Source organism: Talpa occidentalis, unplaced genomic scaffold (assembly GCF_014898055.3).
Source record: "Talpa occidentalis isolate TD23 unplaced genomic scaffold, MPIMG_talOcc4v2.1 talOcc4.11, whole genome shotgun sequence".
NCBI lineage: Eukaryota > Metazoa > Chordata > Mammalia > Eulipotyphla > Talpidae > Talpa > Talpa occidentalis.
The window spans coordinates 68117720-68140270 of NW_023601104.1; the positions used below are offsets into that span (position 1 = coordinate 68117720).

General features: G+C 44.0%; 3 protein-coding genes across 7 annotated transcripts in view; 1 reads left to right on the forward strand and 2 right to left on the reverse strand.

Moving 5' to 3' along the window:
- Positions 1 to 4600: 4600 nt before the first annotated feature.
- On the reverse strand, positions 4601 to 7532 carry GPR135 (G protein-coupled receptor 135). The gene has a single exon (XM_037501975.2). It carries the CDS (start codon positions 7530 to 7532, stop codon positions 6102 to 6104), a length of 1431 nt encoding a protein of 476 aa, XP_037357872.1. The 3' UTR covers positions 4601 to 6101.
- A 205-nt stretch (positions 7533 to 7737) lies between these two features.
- The window catches only part of LOC119239144 (JNK1/MAPK8-associated membrane protein-like), a 29570-nt gene continuing 14756 nt past the window's right edge, over positions 7738 to 22551 (forward strand). For 2 of the 5 annotated variants that reach the window (XM_054690782.1, XM_054690781.1), the window contains exons 1-3: positions 7738 to 7862; positions 9527 to 9626; positions 20156 to 20218. In XM_054690782.1, the coding sequence (XP_054546757.1) occupies positions 9614 to 9626; positions 20156 to 20218 (76 nt within the window). In that variant the 5' untranslated portion in view covers positions 7738 to 7862; positions 9527 to 9613. Of the gene's footprint in view, positions 7863 to 9320; positions 9428 to 9526; positions 9627 to 20155; positions 20219 to 22551 lie in introns of all 5 variants that reach the window. The other 3 variants (XM_037503444.2, XM_054690783.1, XM_037503445.2) reach the window with 2 other exon arrangements.
- On the reverse strand, positions 13001 to 22437 carry L3HYPDH (trans-L-3-hydroxyproline dehydratase). Its single transcript, XM_037503442.2, has 5 exons — positions 21842 to 22437; positions 19910 to 20079; positions 17035 to 17157; positions 16813 to 16950; positions 13001 to 13718 (listed from the first exon to the last, which is right to left on the reverse strand). The coding sequence occupies exons 1-5, from the start codon at positions 22347 to 22349 to the stop codon at positions 13593 to 13595; spliced, it is 1065 nt and encodes a 354-aa protein (XP_037359339.1). The 5' UTR covers positions 22350 to 22437; the 3' UTR covers positions 13001 to 13592.

Below are 22551 nucleotides of genomic sequence, written 5' to 3' on the forward strand. Positions count from 1 at the left end.
CTTGCCTATAGTCCTGGTAGCTAAAGGTAAAGCAGAATCAAAATTTTTTTCAGTTTAGTTATTAGGTTCTTCAGAGAGAGACTATGTTGCTGACAATTATTTATTTTTAAACCAGTCCATATAGGGGGACTCGACAACATATTGAATTAAGCAGATGTATTTTCTACCTTAATCTAGTGCAGGAATTTCTGGTGGCTCATGCTTTTTTAATCCAGTGCTACAGGAGATTCAACTGAAGGAGAAAGGGTCAGATCAGAGGGGGCTGGGGGAGGAACAAAGAGGGCAGGGGCTCAATGGACTATTATGGTGGACTGTGGGTGCTTGGTTGTGGTGTGGTGTGGTAACATACGTCTGCAACGGTGTGAACCTGTACCTCCAAGTCAGTGTTTGTAAACCAGTGATATCTCAATAAAAAAATAATACAACAAAACAAAATACAAACCAAAATGAACAATCAGGGCCTGGGGAGCAAGGATATGATAAGGTTGCTCTAGTCCTTCACTCAAGTGTGAAGAGGGTAAAATAAGGTATTGAATATAAAAGTTATCTGAATCCAAGAGGGAGATATAACGGTAAAATTAAAAGTAAAAGAAAAAACTGGTTTATACTTTAACTGAGTTTTTTCCAGGATCTGTTTTAACTACTTAAAGACACAACTCTTAAGTAGACCCACGTCCTGCTATATTGGACCAGTTTTTTGGACCAGTTTTGCTGAAGAGGGGGAACTGAGGTAGAGAATGGGGTGACAGAAAAGGAAACTGGTTTTATTTTTTCTTTTTAAGAAAGAGCATAGCTCATGCTCAGGCCAGGAACTCAGAGGTTAGTAGGTAGAAAGGGCAGTCCCTCTAGTCAACAGGCCTTAAAAATCTGAGGACTTATTGCAATAAATAGGTAAATAATTTCACTCCCTCCAAGGACAAGTGGAGGTGCTTCACCCTCTCTTCTTTGAAATGTTGTTTTATGGTTTATTTTTATAATTAATTTTTAAAAGTAAATGTATACTTATTATATAAAAAATATAATGGGTGAGGGCAATCATGGCCCCAGAAATCCAGCCAGCCCCTCAAGTGCATTTGAGGTTAAGCATCTGCCCTATGAATGGGGGCTCTGTGGAAAAAGAGAAATCCCCACCGCTTGGCTGCACGTACCTGGAATTTAGCCTCTGCATCATGGAACAGGAAAGATGAGCAGACAGCACAGTCCTTGTCCGGGAGCAGGGGGAGGAGGAAGCCCTGTGTTCTTGGTCACACTGACCCACATTGAGCTAAGAACAGTGAGGGGAATGGGTTACTATTCAAGTGCCGGACTCAGTTATGGTGGATTTTCTTGCTGTATGCTCTTATGATAATTTTCAGAAACTTCAATGATTTCTTTTAAAGTGATTTTCACCAGTTATACTTGTTTTACTAGGAAGCAGGGCCACAGAACTCCCCACTGCCATTCTGGATGTGGAACTCCCAAAGCATAATTAAGATACCACATTGATTTATTGTCCCAACAACATTAATAAGTTTCAAATGATCAAAAATAATTTTTTAAAGATTTATTTATGCATACAAGAACTGGGGTACAGGCCAGAGATGCGGGGGGTGAGAGGATTCACCAGAGACACAATGGGAGCAGAACAGACAGACTGACTGAAATACACTGCTGAGGGGAGCAGCAGGCAAGACAGGAGAGGTCTGCTCGCCATATGGGTTGTTCCGAGGCCGGCCGGGGATCGAACTTGTCCTGCTGAGGCTGTGGATCGCTTCATAGTGCGTTGCTTAGCCCCCTTGCGCCACCAGGGAGGCCCAATCAAAAATATTTTTTAAAAATTTTCAACAGCATGAGATATTGCAGTTATTGCCACAGTTGTCTGCCCACACTGTGGATGTGACTTATGTGTGGCTGATGGGTGCCTGAGCAGATGCCAGTAGGATGGATGTGTCCTGAGGCCTGCTACTTACCAGTGCCCGGGTGATAAATATGTCCCCAGAACCTGGATGCTGCCATTTTAAATTTCTGGCATATGACAAAATAAGGAATTAGGGGGAAGACTGAGTTGCATAAAAATGATTTTCTTGCACCATGAAAAGAGTGGACTAGGATTCTGTTGTAAAAGTGTAGGCAGTTTTTTGGACAAGTTTTGCTGAAGAGAAGAAACTGAGGGAGAGAATGGGGTGACAGAAAAGGAAGGTTGTTTTTTTTTTTTTTTTTTTTTAAGAAAGACCATAGCACATGCTCAGTGCTCACAGGGGGGATTTGGTTCTGTGGAAAAAGCTAAGAATACCAGGGAAAAGGACACCACTGAGAGCAGGCGATTCCTGAAACAGGAGATTCCTGACAAAGAATTCCAATTTAATTTATTACATTTTGGTGTATACTATGATGGTATATGTACCTGATGGTTTCTATGTTCTCTGTGAAGCAGGAACAAAGGTCACCAAGAGGTAAGGGTCAGTTAAAAGTCTCAGTAGAGAAAGTTTGAAGTCACGCGAGTGAGCAGAGAGTGAATTGACAACGTCAGGATTGCGGGGCCTGCTGGAAGGGCTGTGGATTCTAGGGGCAGAGGGCACTCATTGATCTGGCTCCCTCTCTTTTCTGCAGCTGTGTGCAGCTGCCCCAGAGCAGGCATGGAGAAGACAAATGTTGGGGTCATCTAGGGCTGGGACTAGACCAGGAAATACCTGCTCAGAATCTCTTCAAATATTTTAAAACCACATATCACTGTAGTTGCTCTCGAAATTAAACATATCATTTCTTTTAAATTTTATTATATCAATTTTCCCATCCCTTTATTATTTTTATTCTTCATGGTTGTTTTCCCGGTTTCCCATTGTCTTACAAACTAGAGAGACAGCACAGTGCAGGACAAATCTTACTCTGTAGCGCTGACTTCCTTTGTGGCCTTAGGCAAGTGACTGCCTCTATGCCTCAGTTTTCCCATTTGTAAATGGGGGAAGTGATAACAATAGACTCCCACCCCTGCCCACCCGACTAATGTTTGTACTATGCTGAGTAAATCTTGTTGCTATTTCTGTAATTCAAATGAAACATTCAAACTGGAAGCAGAATGAAATGTGAATGATTATATTCTGACCTGTAGGCATCATGCAATTTTAACACAACTGGATCATGTACTCAGGAAGCGTGAGGAAAGGTCTAAGTCTTATATTTATTTGAGAATCATTCTTTCTCTGTCTTTTATTCACAGCATTATTTTTCCTAAGTAAGTATTTATAATGATCAAATTGCTTATTGTACTTTACCTACATGTCTTTTGCTTCCAAATCCATCTCCTTTAAAAACATTTTTGAAAATGCTACACCTTTTCTTTCCCACGGGTAGAGAGTCCTGATTTTGGACAAGGTGTTCAATTAGGCCACAAGCCCCCTTAAAGCAGGTGTTATGATTCCTTTTAGTAGCCTTAGCACCCACAAAGTAGGAAATAAAAATGTAAGATGATGAGGATGAGGTTGATGGCGGTGCTAGTAATGGTGAAGGTAAAGGTGGTGATGATGGGATGGTGATATGGGGATGGTAACGATTATCATCTGGAGTTTCCCTTTGTAGGGGCAACAGAGGGTAGAGAAGATGGACTTTGAGCCCAGACATATTGCAGTTCTATCACTGACAAGTTGTGTAGCCTCAAATTAGAAGCAAACACACTGCTGCAAGTTGTTCAGTAACGCAGTAATGTATTAGTAATGTTCTCTCTTTTCTTCCCATTCTTGCCAGCAGTCACTAACAGAATGGTCCCTTCCCCAAGCCATGCCTTTCCTAAAACTTTCTACCACTGAAGAACTAGGGCAGGAATTTCATCCTTGCCTTAGTCCTGAATGCCACCATTTTGTCACTTCAATCGCTCATTTTCCCTTCACTCTTCAGGCAGTTTTATTCCATAGCATGTTTCTTTTTAAATATCTTCCTCCAGTATTTTTTTTCTCAGGGAATATCCTGTTTTGAAACATTCTTGCATCCTTTTCCTAAGAGCTTTCTCTTTCTGCCCTTTATTCAGTTGCTAAATTCATATTCTATAGACCTTTCATAATTGCAAGACTTTTATCGCTTCTCCCTAAATGTCAGACATGACTTTCATTTTCTTGCAATGCCCAAAATGTACTTTTTTTTTTTACTTTCAAAAGTGAATAATGTAGACACCTGTTAAATGTTAGTTACGCTGCGTTGTCTGTAGCTATAAGTGCTAAAAAGGAGAGGTTATCTCATTTACTTTGTAGTGCACTGAGTGGAGCAAGAGATATACAGGTAATTTATAAACTTCTGATTGTGATAATGTCTTGAGGAAGGGAAAACTTCCCTTCAGCTGATATGAATTATATATTCCATCTTTGATTACAAAATAATGACATATGCCCATCTGTCATATATACACACAAAAAAATAGATACTAATAAATATTTTAAAATGTTGCAGGAGAAAAAAATACGTGGCTGTTTCTTATTGAAGTTTGTATATGATAGCTGATGTTGTTTCAGATCCAGTTTGAAACACATTCAATTAAGAATGCAAAATGTTGACGAGAAGAGGGGCAAGATGGAGGAAAGAAAGAGAGAAAAAACACAAAAATGCCTTTTAAAATTCTGAGTGTGTAGTGACATTTAATGTGAGAATTTCACACATTCCAAAAATCCCAAGTTGTGCTTTTGAATTTTTAAAAGCATCTTTGTTTTACATATTTCTGAAGACATTTCCACTTGACTGAACTTCCCTTCTGACTTCATGCTCAAGTTGTTAATATACTATTATACTGAATAACCCCCCACCTATTCTCCATTTTTAATAAATATTACATTATTTTAAACAAGTCTTGTCTATAAAGTAGTGGATCATTTTTTCAAAAACATGTGTACCCATTTCCAAACATAGGAGAGTATGATCTTCTTTGAAAGCTCTGTGTTACTCCAAGAATGTAGCCACTTCTGAACATATTAGAATAACACATTTTTAGACTTTCTCTCTGGAATAATCTTCAGCTAGTTAAATGCCATACAGTAAAGCCAATCTTGTTACTTTCTCAACTCTCATTGTGTGTGTGTGTGTGTGTGTGTGTGTGTGTGTATACTATCACTTACCTGAGTCAATTAACTTGACTTCAAACTACATTTTTTGGTTGAATCCAAAAGTCAAAGATTTTCTACAATGAAAGTTATTTTAATGTGAAAACATTTAAGAGATGCAACCCCCAAATTATCAGAAATAAAAATAGCAGATTAGCATAAAAGTAAAGCTTCAAATTTTGTCAAGGCACATAATTTTGGGGGTGGAATGGGCAGATAATTTTCGGAGTTGGATGGGGCACATTATTTTTTAAAACAGTTACATGTCTTTAGTTCATGTTTCTATTTGCCCTGCAGACAATTGAATTTTATCTAGTAATAAGCCACCTTTCGTATCCTATAATGGTTTTAAGTGAGATATGAATTTTAAATTTCTCAGATTATTGGCGGGGTGGGAAAATTTCACCAGTGCTAATGAATAAGAATTTTCTACTCCTGACAATTGGATAATGTGAGAACACTTAAAAACACTGGTGGACATAAAACACCTTCCAAGGCTCTGAGGTTAAGATGGAAGGGGGAGGAGAAGGGACAAGGAGGCACAAGGATTAAAAAATAAAAGAATTTCCTGCTCCCAATCTAAGCACCCAAAACAAGTGTCAGAGGAGTAAATTCTAGAAAGTTTTTTGTATGCTGGTGAGTTAGAGAGGCAGTCAAGCGATTTGAGGGTCTCTCTTTTTTTTTTTTTTTGGAAACTCCATGTGTTAAACAAACACTGGCTGCATTCCGTTAATTTTTTTTTTCCACAGTGATTTCTGTAATATGAGTTTTTCAGTAATTGTGAATTTTATTTTTGGCATTTTTGGCACTTACAGCTCACAATGCTTGGTTGTGTGGTCAAGATTGCTTTAATTTTTGCATTTTACATTCCTTTTGGCACTTTCACCTTCTATGTTGCTTGGAGGAAGTGGTAAGCCTCCCCCCTCCGTCTCATTTTAAACTGTTTGTCTTTATGAAATACACGATTCTCCCCCAGAATTCGGCATTACAAAACAAAGCAGGTGAAAATTGGCCTTCACAGGCTGTGCATCCCAACCCTTCCTAGAGACTGGTATCCCCAGCTTCAGATTCAGCCTGTTTGGCCACTGCTGTCACAGGTTCTGGCGGCCCCTCCCGACAGAAAAGCACAACTGGATTTTTCCGAGCCCACATGGCCACGTCCCCTCCTGCTCCGCGGGCCGGGTTGGAAGAGGACATCCTGCTGCAGGCCCCCAGTCTGTTGGCATAGCAGTTTCGAAGGCGATTGCGGCTTCTGTTCTGCAGGCCCAGGCCCTGGTTGGGTAGCAAACTGTCCACATTTCTAGTCCGGTAGCCCTCTTCCCGGCCGCGCCCCAGGAGCATGGAAATGTTGGGGTTGCGGATGGCGTAGATGACAGGGTTGATGGCTCCATTGGCCCAAGTCAGCCAAACAGCCACCACGTTGAGGAGCGAGGGGGCCTGCGTGGCCTGAGCCTGCCGGGCCGCGGCCAGCAGCACGAGCAAGCAGTAGGGCCCCCAGCAGCAGAAGACGAAGACGATCATGACGAGCACGGTGGTGGCCGTGCGCACCTCGCTGAAGAAGCGCAGCACGCGCGCATAGGTGGTCACGGGCCGCACGCGCACGTCGCACAGGCGCACGGCCTTGCAGATGTGGTAGTGGCAGAAGCACATGAGCAGGAAGGGCAGCAGGTAGCAGGCCACCACCAGCCCCACGCTGTAGGCCGCCCCCAGCTGCGCGGGGTCCGGGGAGGTGCGGTACAGGCAGCCGTGGAAGCTCTGCAGCGCCGCGGGCTCGCGGGGCGTGCGGAGCAGCTCCCCGGGCAGGGAGAAGCCCAGGGCCGCGAGCCAGGCGCCGGCCAGCAGCTGCCGCGCGCGGCGGCGGCCGATCTTGTCCCGCGGCGGCCGGACGATGGCGCAGTAGCGGTCCAGCGAGACGAGCGCCACGCTCAGCGTGGACACGATGCCGAAGCACGAGCTGAAGAAGCGGCTGGCGGCGCAGAAGCCGCGCCAGGGCGCTGGCGCCGAGCCCGCGGGCGGCGTGAGGAGGTCCAGGAAGGCGGCGGGCAGGCAGAGCAGCGCCGTGAGCAGGTCCGACAGGGACCGGGACAGGAGGAAGGCGTTGGTGACGGTGCGCAGCGGCCGGTGCGTCGCGATCGCCCCCAGCACGGCGCAGTTGCCCAGGCTAGACAGCAGGAAGATGAGCAGCAGCACCAGCGCCTGCGCGGCCTCCGCCGCCCCGGGCCACAGCAGCGGCCTCCCCGCCGGCCCCGCCGGCCCCGCCGCCCCGCGCGCGCCGCCCGCCGAGGCGCCCCCGCCCGCGTCGCTCCGGTTCCCCAGCGCCGCGGCCGCCCCGGAGCTGAGAGCCAGCGCGGCCGCCGCCGTCGCCGCAGACAAAGTCCCGCCAGGCGCGCCGGCCGCCGAGGGGGCGCCGGGGTGTGGGCTGCCCCACCAGGCCGCGCTCCCCGGCGGGCGCCCCGGCGGCTGCTCCTCCATGGGGCCCCGCGGCGGCCGCGGGGCTGCTCATCCCGCACCCGGCGGCGGCCGCGAGCCAGACAGCGGCTGCGGCGCGGGGCGAGAGGCCACGGCCGCGGGGAGGGCTCGGCCCCAGGGTGGCCGTCGCCGGGGACCTGCGGAACCTTGGACGTGGGCTCCAGGCGTTGCCGGGGCAACCGCGTGTTTACGCACGAGCGCGGGGCGGGCCGCCCGCCCGGTACCCTCCAGAACGCCGGTCCACGACAGCACATCTTCCCCGGGTCACCCAGCCCCGGGCCTGCGCTTCAGGGAGGGTCAGGCCGACCGCCTCTGGCACCGCTGTCCCTCCAGGTAAGCGGAACGGCCCACCTGCAAATACAAAATTCAGCAAGGGTTCACCCGAGCCCTCTCTGGATGTGGAAATCTTGCAAGGTCTTGGGCGTGGGGGTGGGGGACGCTTTGCTTCCTGTGGGTGTTTGTGGCAATGTGAGGTAGGAAAGGAATCTTGGAACTGAGGTGAAACCCCAAATCTGGAGATCTTTAGCTTGAGGGGCAGAATAATTTAAACCAGGTGTTGTCAAACTTAAGCGTGCAACGGAATCACCTAGAGGACTTGTCAAAACAGGTGACTAGTCCCAACCCCAGAGCTTCAGATTCACCTGGGGGTGAGGGGGGGGGGCGGTTGGAGAGTTTGCATGTCTAGCAAGTTCCTGGTGATGACGAAGTTGCTGGTCTGAGGATCAGACTTTGAGAACCAGTGATGTGGTGAGCTCATTAAAATGCAGCTGCGCTGGTGACTCCCAGGGTTTCTGAGCATGGCATGGTGAATGTAAACCTCACTTTTGGAGAGCTAGGTTACAGGTCTTGGAGACAGGATGTCACCTTTCCAATGACCTGAACCTCAGGGCAAGTGGCTCAGGCATGTGTGAGGCGGGTAAAGGAGAGGGATTGGTTCCCTGCCTTCCTGGCAGGCTTCATCAGCGTTCTGGAAGATAGTGTGTGTGGCGGCAGGAAGGGCACAGAGCAGGTTCTCTATGATCCAAGCAGACGGGTGAAGGAGGAGTCCTGGACCCCTCAGTGGCTTTTTCAGGCTTTTATTGGGATTATTACCAGGTATACGGCAGGCAGGGGTGCAGGGGCGGAGGGGGGCAGAGGGCAGTGAGCAGCACTCACACATGCCTACCAGCCTCCTGGTAGAATCTTCACTCTTTCCAGGCTCTCCAGTGTTCTCTCGTGGTCTCGTTCTCTCTTTTGCTTGTTCCATTTCCCTGCTTGTTCTCTTGGCATCCCCGTGACACCACCCTTATAGGCCCAGCTTAGCCCAGGTGTACCCACCTACGTATGCCCACACCCCACTCCAGGTGCCCGCCATCAGACATGCATTCAGGACTGCAGGTCTCCATCATCAATCCTAATGGTGGGTGGGCAGAAAAGCCTGACAATCATTTACCCTACAGTGTGCCATAAGTCTAAGGTGCTACCAAATGAGCAGTCACTACAGCTTCAGCTCCAGGTATGGGAAGGTCCTGGCTGCCCAGGGAAGCTGCATGTCAAATTTCTGTGTATGACCTCGAATGGCGGCAAGTGTGGTAAACCCTCGGGTACTCTGCAGCAGTGGTTCACAAACCGTGGACCCTAGACCAGAGTGTAAGTATCACCTAGAAACTTGTTAGAAATGCAGAGTCTTGGGCCCTACTGAATCTGAAACTCCAAGGGTGGGGTCCATTTGAGAAATATTGCTCTAAAAGATGTTTAGTACACTTTCAGGTCTTAGAATCAATGATATTAGTGCTTTGGTTCTTATTTCAGTGAATAAAATAGCCTACTGGAAACTTAGAACATAAATGGAAGTTCATGTAAGGTGGTGAACTAAGACTGGGTTTCTCAGCCTCAGCATTATTGGCATCTTGAGCCAGGTAATTTTTTGGTGTATTTGTTTCCTAGGATACAAGGGCAGGGGTAGTGAGTGAAGGGGAGAATAAAGGATAAATGATGATTTGGGCTCTCTTATAAAGGCCTCGTACACCATGTTATGGAGATTGAACTTCATGGGAAAGACTAGCCATCGAAGCAGTTTCAACAAGAGCAAGCGATGACCAGATATGGCTCAGAAAGGTAAGAATGACCTCACATGCTCCAGGCTTTCCTCCTAGTTTGGCTGAGCGTCCTCTGTTAGTTCACCTTCTTCTACTTACCTTTAAATGCTGGAGTCTCGCATGGCTTAGTACTTGGCTCCTCTGGACATCCTCTCATCTCACTCGCAGGCAGGGCTTTAAAAATTGCACATTTATAACTCCAAGTTATATCTCTGGTCTCAACCCACAGATCCTGCTACTTGGCATCCCTCCTTGCTGTGCAAAAGCACTTCAAACTCAACATGACCAAAGTGGAGTTCACTGTCTTCTTGCCACTTTTTCTGAAAACTTTGATCCTTAACATTCTGTATCTCAGAAAATGATAACCGTCCACCCAGCTCACAAGCCAAAACCAAGATTCTCTCTAGATAAATCCCTATTCCTCACTATCAGCCCATGTCCCATCTATCACCAAGACCTGGGGATTTTACTTGTTAAATATCTTTATATCCATCCATTCCTCCATCATTTCATCTACCACCTGAAATGTAGCTCTCATCCTTACTTCTTTAGACTGCTTCTGTCACATCCTCGTTGGCCTCCCCACATCCAGCCCACATTATGCACTGTAGGCAGAAAGCATTTTCAAACAAAGTATATTTGATCACGCCATCAACTTACTTAAACCCCTCCTTTGGTTTTCTGCATGTTAAGGACCCTAATCCTTAATATTTCCTAAAAGGAACTGCATGATTTAACATCTGCTTCCTCTAGCCTCATTTGGGGACATTTCCCAATCACCCCATGCTCCCCATTTACCTCGCCTTCCCATTTCCATATGAGTGTTAGACTCTCCAGGGAAGCCTTGACTTGTAGCATTGCTATTGTCTATAACTGTGTCTTTGTGATTAGGTGTTACCTGCTTTCCATGTGTGCCTTTTGTTATATCCCTAGCACTCGGCACTCTGGAAAACTGCTACACACACACACACACACACACACACACACACACACACCCCAAATATTTTTTGAGTGACTGTAGGAAGAAAATCTGGAAATGGAGTGAACAGTTAAGAAAAGGCAATATAATAGCCCAGGGGAGAGGAAAGAGTCAGAACTAAGGCATTTACAGCGAAGAAGAGATTTTAAGAGGTAGTACATGGATTAAGGTCTTTGTATATAAGCAACACAAACTGTGAGGGCCCTATCTCACTTAAGCAAAAAAGGAATTCACTGGACGGGAGGAATCCAAATTACAAAAGAGTACTCTAACAAGTCTCAGAAATGAGCAGTTAGGCAGGTTAGCTGGTAGAGGTAGGAGACACTAACCGAGGACAATCTTTTGAGGGCACTAGCAGAATAAGTCTACTATGACCATTTTTTCAGGCCTTGTGTCATTGCTCTCAAGATGTCAGATTCTGGAAGAGGGTGTCTGATTGGTGTACCCCTTTCCTGACAGTCCCAGCAAGGCTACATGTAGGATTTGGGTAGTTTCCCAAAGGAAAAGGTGAGTTTTGTTGGCGGAAATAAAGGGGAAAGGAATGATGCCGGCCAAATCTACGCACGTTCACTCAGGAGCATCAACAGGATGGCTGTAAGGAGACGAGGATAAATTCCATGTTCCTAGCTTTGTGGATGGTGGTCCCATGCATCAATCAAGTTAGGGAATGCTGAAGGAGGGCACAGTCAGTGAAGGAGATGAGTTTTGTTTGTCCATTAATTAGTGGATCTGCATTAATTAGTGGACCTGCAGGCTCTGACCTCAGGATTTAGAGATTTGGGAATTGTCAGCCTCTACAGTGAGAAACCATGGGCACAAATATGACAACAGGTGTGGAGTGATGAGAGGAGAGCATGGAGGAGATGCTGGAAACAGCAAAAATTAAGCAGGTAAAGGGAGAAAGGGAGGGCAAATGAGTGATCTATGAGAGGCACACTGGCCAATTGAAAACTCGGCTGTCTTATGCTTTTGTTTTGTTGTGCTTTTTGGAAAGGAGGCTAAGGGAATTTCCTCAGCCTCTTCTCATGTTTGTTATCTTGAGGTCAGCTCTATCCTTGACCCCTGGGAGAGCAGGCTTCTCATGTATTTCAGAGCTAAAAGGAGAAGTTTCTGGGTTAGGGAGACTTACCTGTAAAGTCTGGGCCCAAAAGGGTAATTAAAGGACACTGGTTTTGCTACTCAACTGCAGTTCTCCCACCAGTGGCTGCAGCATCACCATCACCTCGAGCTTGTTAGAGGTGACCCCTTCAATGCCTAATGAGAATCTGCATTTTAAGATTCCCATGTGGTTCACACCCACATTGAAGTATGAGAGGCATTATCCTAAGGAGGGATGGCATGGAATTTATGGGTTGGGAGGGCTGAAGAGAAGGTGTCCCAATACTTATAAAGTCTAGAGGACTTGGAGCAAAACACATTGCAAGTTTACTGTGAAAGGGATGGACCTGGGTCCGATTGCAGCCCTGGGCAGGACTAGGGACTAGGTACTAACCTAGTGGCTTTGGGAGCCTCAGTGAGTGGCTCTATGACTGAGTTCAGCACCAAGGGAGTAGAGGTTCTTGTTCTAAAGTGTATCACACCTGCCTGCCAGGAGCAGGCAGCAGTGTCCACCATGGATTGCATAAGCCCTGGGATGGCCATTAGACCTGGCGGTTAGATCTAGCACAGTTGCAAATGTGCAAGAAGGTAGAAACCAGATTGTAACAGTTGAATGGCAAATAGAAGATGAGAAGAATGTACCCAATGAGCAGAGAGTCAGGACTCTAGAAGCATGAGTAGAAAGGGAAGGGAATAGGGGTGATAGCAAGCTAACAGAGGCAGGCCAATGAGATGTCTGTCATTTATTTCTAATGAGCATAGAGTAAGGAACCAGGAAAGGAGAGAGATTAATTGGTGAGCCAAGACCTTTACCAAGATGGGAAGGTATAGATGTAATATTTAGAATGCAGAATCAACAGGGCTTTGTGACTGATTAGAAACACTGGAGGTAAGAAGAGCAGGGGCTCCAGTGTTTTTCACTCCAAGGGGAAGTACAGAAGGAATGAGTGTTATTGTAAGGGTTGGCTCTGGTAGGGATTAGAATTTAGGAAGATTAAAGAAATACCTATTTCTTAACATTCAAGAAATAAAATATTTTGATTAAATACTAGGCTAAGTTCTACTATCCCCTCTGAAGGAAGTACATAGGAAAAAACTGAAGTTGGAGCTAAAAGTCCTAGATTTATAGCCTCTAATGTGGCTCAGGAGAATTATTTAACATGCCTGACTTGCATTTCCCTGCTAGGTAGAAAGACGGGATAGAAACAGTGGCACACCATGGGCAGGGCAGACGGAGGTCTTCCTGGGTACATTTGATAAGGGGTGTACTGTCTGTAGAGAATTTTAAAATAATAATAAAACCAACAAAAAGTCAGTCTGCTTATTTATTATAACCCCACACTAGCAATTCTAAACAATGCCAGTGATAAAATTTTCCCCACTCTTGAGAACCGTAGAATAATCACATGCATTTCATGGTGCCCTTTATTAAAGTAGTGCACATTGTAAAATGTTATAAAATGTAACCTTTTAACTATATTTTTTTCAAAATAATGTGACTTGAGAAATTTGATGATAAGTACCTTAGATTAATTCATCTCCCTTGCCTGCTGCTTAAAAACAGGGCATTATTTTACTGAAAAGCTGGAAGAATACAATAATAAATCTGAAAGAGTCATTGTAAGAGCTACAATTTAAGCCATTATTCAATGAACATTTAAAATATATATCAATAGTAATCCCCATAATCATATATTTTTAAAGTAATAATTGAAGTTTTAATTGTACCTGATATTTCAGTAACTAGAAAAACATTCTGAAAGTGTGTCATTTTTAGTGATATTTAGAAAGAATGGAGGTTGTCTCACATGTACAACTGGAATACAATTTTTCACATAATTTAGAGAAAAATTACTTATGGATAATAATTGCTTTACAAAGAAAGCCCTTATAAGTAAGTCAGAGGAGTCACTTGAGAAGGAACCCATCCTTCAGTGGATCATCATCTTCTACCACAAAACTTGCTGTGCCTGTGTAGTGGGCTTGTCCAGATACTTCCACTATAACAGCTTTAAAATCACCACATTTTGCTTCCTGAGAAAAGGGAAAAGGAGCATAATATCAAAACACTGCACTCATATTATATCTGGCCTAAAAGTCATATCCCTGATTGTTATCATTTAAAGAGACTGAAAGGTTCATCCTACAGACAGTGACTAATTACTTTAGTTTTTGTATGCTCAGAAATGTTGTAAATTAAAAAAAAATTAATTGACATAACAGTGTATTATGTCATTATATAAATTTCACATGTGTGTAACTGAGGACAACATGTGTCTATACTACATTTTGTTCACCCCTAAATGTTCAATACTGCCTTTCACCATGCCATTGTTTGCTTTTTCCTGATGTACCCACCCCCTCCCCCTGATACATGGGCTTATAGTCCAAAGGTTTATTTTTGTTTTATTTAGTTCACCTGTTTGTTTTCTCTATATACCACATATGAGTGATGTTTGTCTTTCATACAAGATTTTTCTTTCTGTCTGCTTATTTCACTAAGATAGTTCCCTCTAGGTCCATCTGTGCTCTTGCAAATAGCAGGATTTCATCTTTATATATATATATATATATATATATATATATATATATATATATATATATAAAATAATATATATGGCTGAATAGTATTCCAGACAATGGAAAGTTTTTAAGACGACGATCAAATCCGTATTTTAGGTAACTTTAGCTGTAAAGTGAGAGATAATTGGAATGGACAGAGACTAGAAATCCAGAAACCTGTTAAGAGATAACGTGAATCTGCTCACTGAGTCTAGAGTCACAAGGGTAGTTTTTAGTGAGGATGGTGAAGAGCAAAATACAGAGAGACTTGCAAGTAAAACTGACAAGCCAGGTGACTGATGAGTGTGGGAGGCAAGGCATTGGGATAAGTTCAATGTAACTATACTTTCTAGCTTGGAAGGGAAGCTGCTGTTACTATTAACCAAGATGGAGAATGAGACAAGAGGAAGAAAAGAGGCTTTTTAATAAGAGTTTGAGGTATCCCTGGGACAGTCATTTCAAGATGAGTATAGAGGACAGTAGGGAGCACCTGTTTTAGACTCAGGACAGAGGCACGGCATAGGCATAGTATGATGAAGATTTGGATCAGTGTATGGTTGAGAGTCAAAGCCTCAGAAATGGAAAGCCTCCCTGGTGGCACAACAGTTAGACACAGCGATCCCCAGCCGGCCAGGGAGCAACCCACATGGCGCAGCATACCTCTCCTGTCTCACCTGCTGCTCCCCTCAGCAGTGTATTTCAGTCATTCTGCCTGTTCTGTTCCCCACTCTGTCTCTGGTGAATCCTCTCACCCCCTGCACCTCTGGCTTACACCCCAGTTCTTGTATGCATAATTTTTTTTTAAAAAAAGCCTCAGAAATGGGTGAAATTGCCAAGCAGCATCAAATTACTAATGAGATGAGAAAGAAGGGAAGGATAAAATGCCAGGGACCCCAAAATGGCAAGACATGGCCAGGAAGCAGGGGCAGAAAAAGAGACTGAGAAAGTACATCAGAGAGCCTGGGAGAGCGCAGACAGAGAGGAAGACTGGTGCAAGTGAAGCTGTCCCAGCAACATCAATTAATAAATATAAAGAAGTGAATCTTAACTATAGAATACCCTTTTCTAACTTTTTAAAATAAGAAAATCTTAAGATTAAAATATCAATTACTAGATTAGGGTCCTCCAGCAAATTCTATTATTTTTTTATTAAGCTTCAGTAATATGAAGCCCCATTGAAACTTGTGCAATAGCAATATAAATTAGTGCTTAACAGTGTAGCGTCTGCTTGGAGAGACCCACATGCAGATCCCATCTCTGTTACTCATGTTTGATCTCTGGCAAACTTCCTAGCCTCTTTCATTCTCCGTACATATTGCCATCTGTGAAAAGCAGGGTCATAGTTCTGACTTCCCAGGGTTCTTGTGAACATTAACAGATGGTATGTATTAAATATTTAGTTTGAAAATTGACACTAGTGAATTAATAAATGTTGTAGATTATTTTATATTTAATCTCAGACTTGAAGACAATATAAATGATTTGGTATTTCGAAAGAATACTATCTTATAGAAGACTCCCCTAACTTAAAAGAAAACTGAATACTCAAAAACCAACTTTATAAAGAGTTCACTAGGATATAGAAATCTGTATTTGGGGGGCTCCCTGGTGGTGCGGGGGGTTGGGGCGAGGCCTATGGAGCTATCCGCAGCCACTGAAGCATGAGTTCAATCCCAGCCAGGGAGGATGCCCACATGACACAGCAGACCTCTACTGGCTTGCCTGCTGCTCCCCTCAGCAGTGTATTTCAGTTGGTCTGGCTGTTCTGTTCCCCGCTCTGTCTCTGGTGAATCCTCTCACCCCCTGCACCTCTGGCCTATACCCCAGTTCTTGTGTGCATGGATGAATGAATGTTTAAAAAGAAAAAGAAAAAAGAAATCTGTATTAGGATAGATTGTTTGCTATGTTAAGGACTCAGTGAATAGATTCATTTACTAAATGTCATCCCATAATAGATTTCATTTAGTAGATCTCACTTTTCATTTCCCATGTAGATTCATCTATTAGCTCTATTACCACATTTAAAAGTTGATTGCATTGCAGAAATTCTACTCTCTACAACTTTTTAGGACTTTCATTTTATTATATAACATGAGACATTCCTATAGAATAGAAACAAAAAACTCTATATCCTAATTTAGTGGTTTCCAAACATTTTTGTATCAGGAGCCATTTATATCTTAAGATTTGAGGGCCTCAAAGAGTTTTTTGCTTATGTAGATTATATCTATTAATATTTGTTGTACTGGGAATTAAATATACTTGTTCATCAGTTCATTTGAAATAAGAAAGCTTGTAGCCTCTAGAGAACTCTATAATGCATAAACGAAGTAATGCTTTGCTATGCTTATGAATATAGCTTTGAACTTACCGGGGCCATGAAAAGGCTCTTGGGGTTCCAAAACCACATTTTAAGAACCAACATCCCAGCTGGATAGAAGATTTTTACAGGCCGGCTTTAAATTCACTTTTAAGAGCCAAGTGAAGTACCTTGTTTAATACCCACCTCAGACTGCTTTGGCCTCAAAAGTAACACATTTACAAATAAGCTAAAGGCACCACTCACCCTCACAGCCTTTCCTGTGAATACTGAGCCAGTTGCACTGCTTTTAAAGGCTCTGGCCTGGTTCAGTTCCAGAAGGCCTTTGTGATACTGTAAGGCAATTCGGGCTGTCACACCTGAGCCGGTAGGGCTTCTATCCACCTGTCTCAGAATAAATGAAGAGTGTTCACAGTGCTCTAGGTTCATAATGGCTGGCTGTTGTGGCAAACATTACAAACATAATACCTGTTCATCTGCAAAAACACAAATATTGGTGGTTGGTTCCTCACTATAAGCATCTTTTCCATCTGTTAATATAGTTCCATATAAAAAGGCAAGATCTTCGCTATCAGGATGATGGATTTTAAACTGTAAATTACAAAAAAAAAAATCAACCACATGTAAAATAAATACTTTGATTCAAATACTTTCATTTATTTTCATAAATGATGTAGATGGGGTATTCATAGATGTAACTTTTCCATCTTTATTAAGTCTTTGGATCAAAGCACTAAATACTATATGTCTTTGTCTACAGGAGTAAACAGTGTCGTGGAAAAGTTAAGATTCTTCTTCTATCCCGCCTTTCAAAGGCAGTTGCTGGGCCTCCCTGGTGGCGCAGCAGTTGAGTGCTGGGTTTCGAAGCCGCCCGCAGCCTCAGTCTGCAGCGCCGGTTCAATCCCCTGGCCACCGGGTAAGGGTCCCACATGGCGCGCAGACCTCTCCTGCCGCCTGCTGCTCCCCTCAGCAGCGCACTTCGTCAGTCTGCCTGCTCTGCTTTCCTCTGGCTCTGGTGAATTCTCTCACCCTCCCACGCTTCTGACTCTACCCCAGTGCTTGTATAAATAAATAAATCTTAAAAAAAAAAATAACATCAAAGGCATTTGCTCTGCACATAATCTCTACGAAGGAAGAGCGCCATTTTGTACACACACACATGGAAACACACACATTCTGTGAAGCACTGACCCCAGGAAGGGCAATCCACAGGCTGGCTATGGCGGCTCAAAGAGGAGGAGTTAAGACAATCATATTCCCACTGTTGGGAGCATGAAGTAATAATGGGGGGAAATCTGGTAATGAGTATCTTGAGCTGAAGTTAATACCATTGATAGAGACACTTAGGAGAAGCCATGAAAAGCAAAAGTTATAATGCAGAAGTTATTAGGTAAGATAAAGAACTAGGATAAAAAAAATATTGTAAAGGATGAAGTCAGCTAGTAACATGAAAAGCAGCAGATACACAAGTCCATACACAAAGTCCATACACAAGGATGGACTTTGAGAGGAAAGACTCTGAGAAAAATGATGATTCAGGCAATAGAAGTACTTTGTGAACTGCTGACCATTTCAAACTATTGCTGACAGAGAAACAGGCACTGTCAGGTTAAAGGCAAGTCAAGGTTAAAGCATGACCAGGCCCCAATGCACAAAGCTTCTTCCTCTTCTTGGTAGGCCTAGTGTAACTCTTCCTGGATTTTTGTAAAGACTGAGATTACTGTAATCACACTTCCTCATATATCCGTACAATTGGTACATTCCATTACGACTACATGTCATTTTAGCTATTGAGTAGATTTGGGTTCCTTAAGTCCTAAGAGTCCATCTGCAGCCAAGTTAAAGAGGCCTGGGTCTTAGATCTTTGTTCTCTGTCCTCTTAATGCCCATATGCCACACTCCATCATTACAACACACCACCATAGCACATTACAACAAAACACTTTACAGTTATGCCTCTCCGACTAGACTCAGCTCCTTTAAGGTAGGGTTTGTTCTAATGAATTCTTGGTAAATTTTTGCTAAAGGAATAATTAATGAAGATGAATTTATATTCAATCCTCCCCAAATGGCCTTCCCCTAAATCTGCATCAATAGTGTAAAATACCAGCAATTCACAAGGTAGTTTTGTTGCCTTATTGATCATTTTGTCTTAGAGTCCTTCTTTCCTCAAAATCCACCCTTTGTCACCTTGATAAAAAGCTCAAAATATAATGAGAAGGTCAAAATTATTCCTTTCATTCAGAAAATGATGCCTTTCCTTCTTGATTTCATTAAAAATAAAGTGAAATTATTTTATGCCAGATTGCTAGCTCTACTAGCTGTCTGCTTAATGGAACATAAAATTGATGGTAATTCAGAGCTTCTGAAGTTAACATGATAAAATAATTCTGTACATTGGTATCAACAGTCCTAGAAAAATTATATTGTAGAACAAGAGTATAGAATATATTATTTTGTTATTTAAGTTATAAATTATGTTAAAGTCTCAGTGTGTTAAATGGGCCTATAGGTAATTATTAATAAACTTTATCATTCACTATTACAAGTTATATTTTATTTAGGATAGGATAATAAATTCTCATAGGCTAGAATATGCAAATAGTGCATATGAGTTTTATTATAGGTCCCAATTTCAAAGTAAAATGATAGCTGTTTTAGAGTGAAAGAATATTCTAAAAGTATTACTTAAACTGATTCTATCACATAGTTTTCCCAAGTAAGAACTAGGGTTAAGTAACCTCTAAGTAGGTTACCTTAAGTAACCTCTAAGCAATATAGAAAATATTAACTAATTAAGAGTTACGTTCTGTGTGAAATAAGATAGTCTGATCAGATTTTATGAAATTTATTTTGTGAACTGCATTTTACATTCATTATTTTCAACTTTTGCCAAATAACCACATTTAGCAAAGCACATGCATTTCAAATTAGTGGAATACTATGATACACTTACTGTATATTAAAGTAACCATAAACTATATTACATATCTGTATTAACAAAGTTAACAACAGTTATCATTTATTGAACATTTATTATGGATAAGTACTACAAGTTTTTAGTATGTATTGACTTATAGCACCCTGTGAAAATTTCCATCTTCCAGATAGGAAAACTGAGGCACACGGAAGTTTTATAATACATTTAAAGCTATAAAAGTTACAAAGCTAGAACTCCCAGGTGGTCTTGCTCTTAGCACCTAAGATTTAAATCACTAACTTATCCTTAGTATTACTAATTATTTAAATATATAGAAATTTACTTTTCTGATAGGCCTATAATTTATATCCCTCCATGCCACAGAGGGAGGGTGTTTGTTAGGACAGCAGTTTTTGCACTGACCTGAGTTTTCACTGCTTCTGTTACTGCACTTGCTGCATCCACAAGGTCCCTTGTCTTTGCAGAACAAACATCCAGTCCTAACTTTTCAGCACTAAGAAAGGCATAAAATGCACCACCATATGCAATGTCCACTACCACTTTTCCATAGCTGGGAACGTCCACCAGGAGATCTAAAAAAGATTTGAAGATGAGTGTTTTTAGCATTTAAGCAATAAAATTCACAGCAGTTGTTTCTGTGTATTTCAGGGCTGGGAGCTTCTGAATCCTGTCATAAAAAGGGAATGAAACAAAAGCCCATCCCCCAAATGAGTAAGTCTTTAGCTGAGTGCGTCTCTCTATTTTTACCTTGATGTTTGCACAAGTTATATGTCACGTTTTGCCTAAATCATACATGCATATTTGTTAACTGCTCTGAGAATATTATCAAGGAAAAATCATAAAGGCAGAGAGAGAGAGAACCCTGGGATATCAAAGTGTGAAAACTGTGAAGGCAAATGTAGGTTCCTTCTTTTACTACTAAGGGGTAGTAGTGAGAATTTTGGATCCTGTTCACAAATGGTTTTCTCTAGCTATAATGTCAAAACAAAATGAAAAAAGTTATTTTCCTATATGAGATATACACACTTAATTATCAATATATTTTCATCTAATGAGAGTGTTTTGTAGGAAAAAACCCAGAACAAATTCATTGTAGAAGCACTGACCTCTGTAGTATTATTTTGTATCAGGGCTTTTATTTGGATATTTTAAGTCCCCAACATACCCAAAATTTCACCTGAAGGTCATCTGTTTGAAATCTTGAGACTCTTTCCAAAGGATTAAGTACTGAATTTTAAAGCTACTTTACCCCTTCTTGCATCTTCAAACTCTCTTCCTCCTTCCCAATTCAAGCTGGGTCAGTGTTCCCTGCCTCTGGTGGGGTAGGGAAGCATATGGCAGGGGAGAAAGATCTTTCTGGTTTTGTTTTACAGAAACCTAGACTCTCAGGTCGAAAGATTTGTTGGCAAAGGAGTTTCCTGAGGGCAGAAATATTTTTCCTGGTCAGTAGAGAAATTTCGTCTAGACTGACAGAAGAGACAGGAAGGGTCTTATCTACAGAAGACCTGGTTTGACTTAGTTACACTACCGCAGGGGAGGATATGGGGCATAGCAGCAGCAGCAGTGAGGAGGGGAAAAGGGGGGTGGGGGGATGATGACGGCCGGGGCTCTATGCTTAGCTGGTTAACTGCAAGCTGCGCACCAAAAGATGCTGTTCTCCAAGGTCTTGACACTTTCATGCAACCTTTGCTCACACATATATCAGGAAAGATGTGAGGGGTGAGGCTAAATCAACAAACAGGGCATAGTGGGGTCTCCAATTCAGAAATTAAGCTGTGTGAAATAAAATATTACTTGTATCCCTAGTATACACACAGTCATACAAAGGTACCCACCAATATCCTGTCCGTTAGTGGCTAACCTACAGAGCCCTAGTAACATGTGAAGTGTCAAAACCGAGCAAGCTTGTAATCAAGAGTAAAAAGTGCCTGTGGAAATTAACAGCAAAAGCGAATCAAAACAACATTTTTGATGATGGTGCAACATCATGCTTGACCTTAGCGGACCTTGCTCTGCCCAACTGTGAAATCTCTAGGAATGCTGGATGAGGGGGGAACAGGGCGCTGAGGAAAGGAAACCCGCATCTGTATTCCTGGTTTGCCTCAAGACCACAGGTGGGCAGAGCAGCAGGATAATCGAATTGCATGCACCGCACAAATTCTCAAGTTAATAAGATGCTGGTAGTTGCAGTGATTCAGAATTACCTTTTCATTAATTGCAAAAGCTTTGGGGGGGCGAGTTATTGCGGTGTACGGATTCCAGCCCCGAGACCAGCAGTGCAGTTAGTTGAGTCCCGGTCTGAGGCCCCGCCGGGGCGGGGAGGGTCCGCGTTACCTGTGACCAGCGCGAAAGCCGGGACGCTGTGGAAACGCACCGGGCCGCGACTGCGGCCGCCCTCGCACTCCACGAAGGCGGCCACCAGCCCGCACGGGCAGTGGATGTTGACGCGGGTCTCCCGAGCGCCGGGCGGGGGCGCGGGCACCAGCCCGAAGTCCAGCGCGAAGCGGCCCAGCGCCAGCACGGCGTGACCGCACATGGAGCTGTAGCCCTCGTTGTGCAGGAACAGGACGCCCAGGTGCGCTTCGGGCAGCTCGCTGGACACCAGCACGGCCCCGTACATGTCCCGGTGCCCGCGGGGCTCGAACATGAGCCGTCGCCGCACGTGGTCAAGGTGCTGGCGCATGTAGCGCCGCTTGGCCAGCAGCGTGGGGCCGGCCACCTGCGGACACCCCGCCAGCACGATGCGCAGGGGCTCGCCGCCCGTGTGCATGTCCACCACCGACAGCGCGGGCGTCCCCGGGTCGTGCGGCGGCAGCCGGGGAACAGCCAGCGCGGCCTCCATCGTCTGCGCGCGGGAACGCGGCCTCCCGGCCCCGGGCGAGCTTCCGTCCCGGCGCCCACACACGCGCCGCGCGCGGGAGGCGGGACGCGCGGCACCGGGGCGGGCGGCGCTTCGGAGGCGTCACCGGGAAGCTCGGGGGCGGGGTTTCTGGCGGTTGCCGGGTTACCAGGAGGCGGGGCCGCCGGCGCGGCGGGGGCCCGGA

Bases quoted from the DNA above. Each gene is read 5' to 3' on its own strand.
- GPR135 (XM_037501975.2), bottom strand. From the start codon at position 7,532: ATGGAGGAGCAGCCGCCGGGGCGCCCGCCGGGGAGCGCGGCCTGGTGG.
- L3HYPDH (XM_037503442.2), bottom strand. From the start codon at position 22,349: ATGGAGGCCGCGCTGGCTGTTCCCCGGCTGCCGCCGCACGACCCGGGG. The intron at 20,080-21,841 runs GTAACGCGGACC...AATCTTTTTTAG, and splicing joins GGCTTTCGCGCTGGTCACAG to ATCTCCTGGTGGACGTTCCC. The intron at 16,951-17,034 runs GTATTATGTTTG...ATTCTGAGACAG, and splicing joins GTGTTTTTGCAGATGAACAG to GTGGATAGAAGCCCTACCGG.